We start from the raw sequence: 2,487 nt of genomic DNA on the forward strand, positions 1-2,487 counted from the left end.
CACTTATGCCGCAGTTGTGCAGACGTCGTCGAATGCCGTAGACACCAAAACGTGGCGAAGAGTGCGGTGCACACGACACTCGCGCCTGCCACACACCCGCCCCAATCCCGCCCGTCGTTGGGCCGAGGATCACGTGACATCTCGTATCACGTGATGGCCATGTACTTGGCGACCCGAGGCCAATGTTGCCGGGCGGAGCCGAAGTTTCGGTTTCGATTTCCGCTCGTGTTTAAAATCAGATTTAAAAATATATATCTCATTTTTCGCGGAGCAAACAACGTAGTTTCTTTTACTAGGGCTTTTTAATTCGAAATCAATCATTATCCCGAAATCTTCGGAATTGAGCGGAGTTGCCCTTTAAATATATAGGTGCAATTTTCACTGATTTGCTTGGTTGAAATTGGTGTATAATGCTTAATCGAAATATTATTTTTTCCCTGAGGTTTAAGGTTTTCATGTTGGTTTGCATTACGATAGAGGTTTCCAAACTAAGGCAGTGTTTTTCATTTGTTCAGTTGAGGAGAAACTGGAGTCAAGAAGTATGAAGGCCTATTCAGCTGCCAGAAGTGCAGGCAGTTCGTCCAGGTAAGGAGTCCGTGAGCTTATACTAACATGTTTTTATTAACTTAAACAGAACTGAACTGATAGAATATATTTTTTTATAAACTACGAGATGTGAGGTGTTGGCTAAAAAATCTCTTGCCAGTGGGAATTTCTGCCATTTTCACCTACAGGTTTGAGCACAGAAAAACGCTCCTTAGTATGAAGGTAAAGAAAGTAACATCTAAATGGCCCCATCTTTCAAAAGTCAGTCTGCTTTCCATTGTCAGCCTTAATTATTAGGGCACCAGTGTGTACATATGGATCTCGCTGGCCGTTTTGAGTTATCTGAAATTAATGTTATGACATGAGTATTTTGTAGCTTTAGTAAAGTTGTAAGAGTATTTGGTAATATGTATTAACTATGATGGATTGTAGCCTGTAGGTCATACTTTTGTTTTTGTTTATAGATTCCCAGCAAGAAGATCCATGGATTCCAAGATTAAGCAGTGGTAAATTTGGGCAATAATTTATAGTGCAGCAGTCTAATGTGACAGTCATGTTTTATATGTCATAATTGGCCTGTCGCTCACACAGAATTTTTAGGCCTGTCCAGTACATGTATGCTATAATATGCTGAGCATTCTTGACTCAACTTGCAAAAGTATTGATAAGAAAATGACTTACAATGGATAACCTATCCACAACTTTACCCAGTGTTACATTTAAAGTTCAATACTTGAGGGACACATGTTTCAGGCTGCATACCACATCGACACGTCCCGGAGACAAGTGTGCAGAGAGCACGAGCAACACCTCCCAATCTTCCAGTAAGCTTGGCCAGAGGACCCCCAGAAGTGCCCAACACTGAGCAGCTAGATTCGCCCCCAAGAGATCCCCCAAGTATCCTCCCAACAGATGACCAACCCAGGAGCTTCCAAAGAGCCACCTCGGGATCCCCATCAGCCACAGGTAAAGTAGCCAAGTTGACTAGGCACCAGTGTTGTTTTAGTGCTCTTTTCAATATTTTGGCTAACTTATGAAATCTTGGCCTCTCCTCAGTGGATGACCCTCAGGCTGTGGGTCATGCTCCTTTTACTGACATCGGTGGTGGCAGGGTAAGCACATAATTAACATGTATTCAAGGTCGCTTCTAAATGATGTTTCTACTACTTCTGTAGTTCCACTTGAAAAGGGGCCTGACGGTTGGCAGCAAGCAAGCAAAGAAAGCCTTTGGACAGACGAAGCCAGCGCTAGTAGCAAAGGACATATCACAAGCAATTTGGGGTCGTCGGGGGCTGGCCGAGCGAACCTATGGGGGTAAATTAGCCCCAAAAGACTATTACAAGTCTGGTGCCACTGCAAGGAAGGAGATGACCCCTGAAAAAGTGGCCCTGGTGATTGGTAAGTTTGCACATATTTTTGGTATGTGTGATCTGTGCGTAATACACTTTGCTTTCTGCTGTCTTGCAGAGACAGTGACATACTGGGGATTCCGAACAGGAATATCTGTGACACACGCCCTCAAGAACATGTCAACTATTCTGTCGCAAAAAACCCAAGATGTGCGCAAGAGCATGAGGCGTTTGGACATGTGAATTGAGCAGAGGCAGGGATCTAAAACAGCTTTTTGTGAGTTAAGGCTCGTTCACACTCTTGCAACTGAGTACGACTGAGAGAGACAAGACCGGTTTTTAATCCTCTTGCGACTTCTTAGGACCAGGCGCGCTGCTGCGGAGCTAGTACTAAGAAGTTGCAAGAGGATTAAAACCGGTCTTGTCTCTCTCGGTCGTACTCAGTTGCAAGAGTGTGAACCAGCCTTTAGGAGTAGGAATGCAATTGTGCTGTAAGAGCTACAAAAAATGCAAACCTTTCAGTTCAGAGCACTGTTCGCCCATGCCTAGTTAGGGGGTCTCTACGGAAGATGCAATATGAACAAGGATAGAG

The 2,487-nt window shown here is 44.2% G+C and overlaps 1 protein-coding gene across 1 annotated transcript; it reads left to right on the top strand.

Annotated features, from left to right (window-relative positions):
* Nucleotides 1-788: 788 nt before the first annotated feature.
* On the top strand, nucleotides 789-2,138 carry LOC121836512. The gene is made up of 5 exons (XM_042291428.1): nucleotides 789-807; nucleotides 1,372-1,512; nucleotides 1,603-1,658; nucleotides 1,722-1,944; nucleotides 2,014-2,138. Exons 1-5 carry the CDS (start codon nucleotides 789-791, stop codon nucleotides 2,136-2,138), a joined length of 564 nt encoding a protein of 187 aa, XP_042147362.1.
* Nucleotides 2,139-2,487: the final 349 nt, after the last annotated feature.

This window comes from Ixodes scapularis, unplaced genomic scaffold, assembly GCF_016920785.2.
Source record: "Ixodes scapularis isolate PalLabHiFi unplaced genomic scaffold, ASM1692078v2 PGA_scaffold2__306_contigs__length_199485367, whole genome shotgun sequence".
Lineage (NCBI taxonomy): Eukaryota > Metazoa > Arthropoda > Arachnida > Ixodida > Ixodidae > Ixodes > Ixodes scapularis.

Coding starts and splice junctions, on each gene's coding strand:
- LOC121836512 (XM_042291428.1), top strand. Junction 1,659..1,721: donor CTGACATCGGTGGTGGCAGG/GTAAGCACATAA, acceptor CTACTTCTGTAG/TTCCACTTGAAAAGGGGCCT. Junction 1,945..2,013: donor AAAAGTGGCCCTGGTGATTG/GTAAGTTTGCAC, acceptor GCTGTCTTGCAG/AGACAGTGACATACTGGGGA.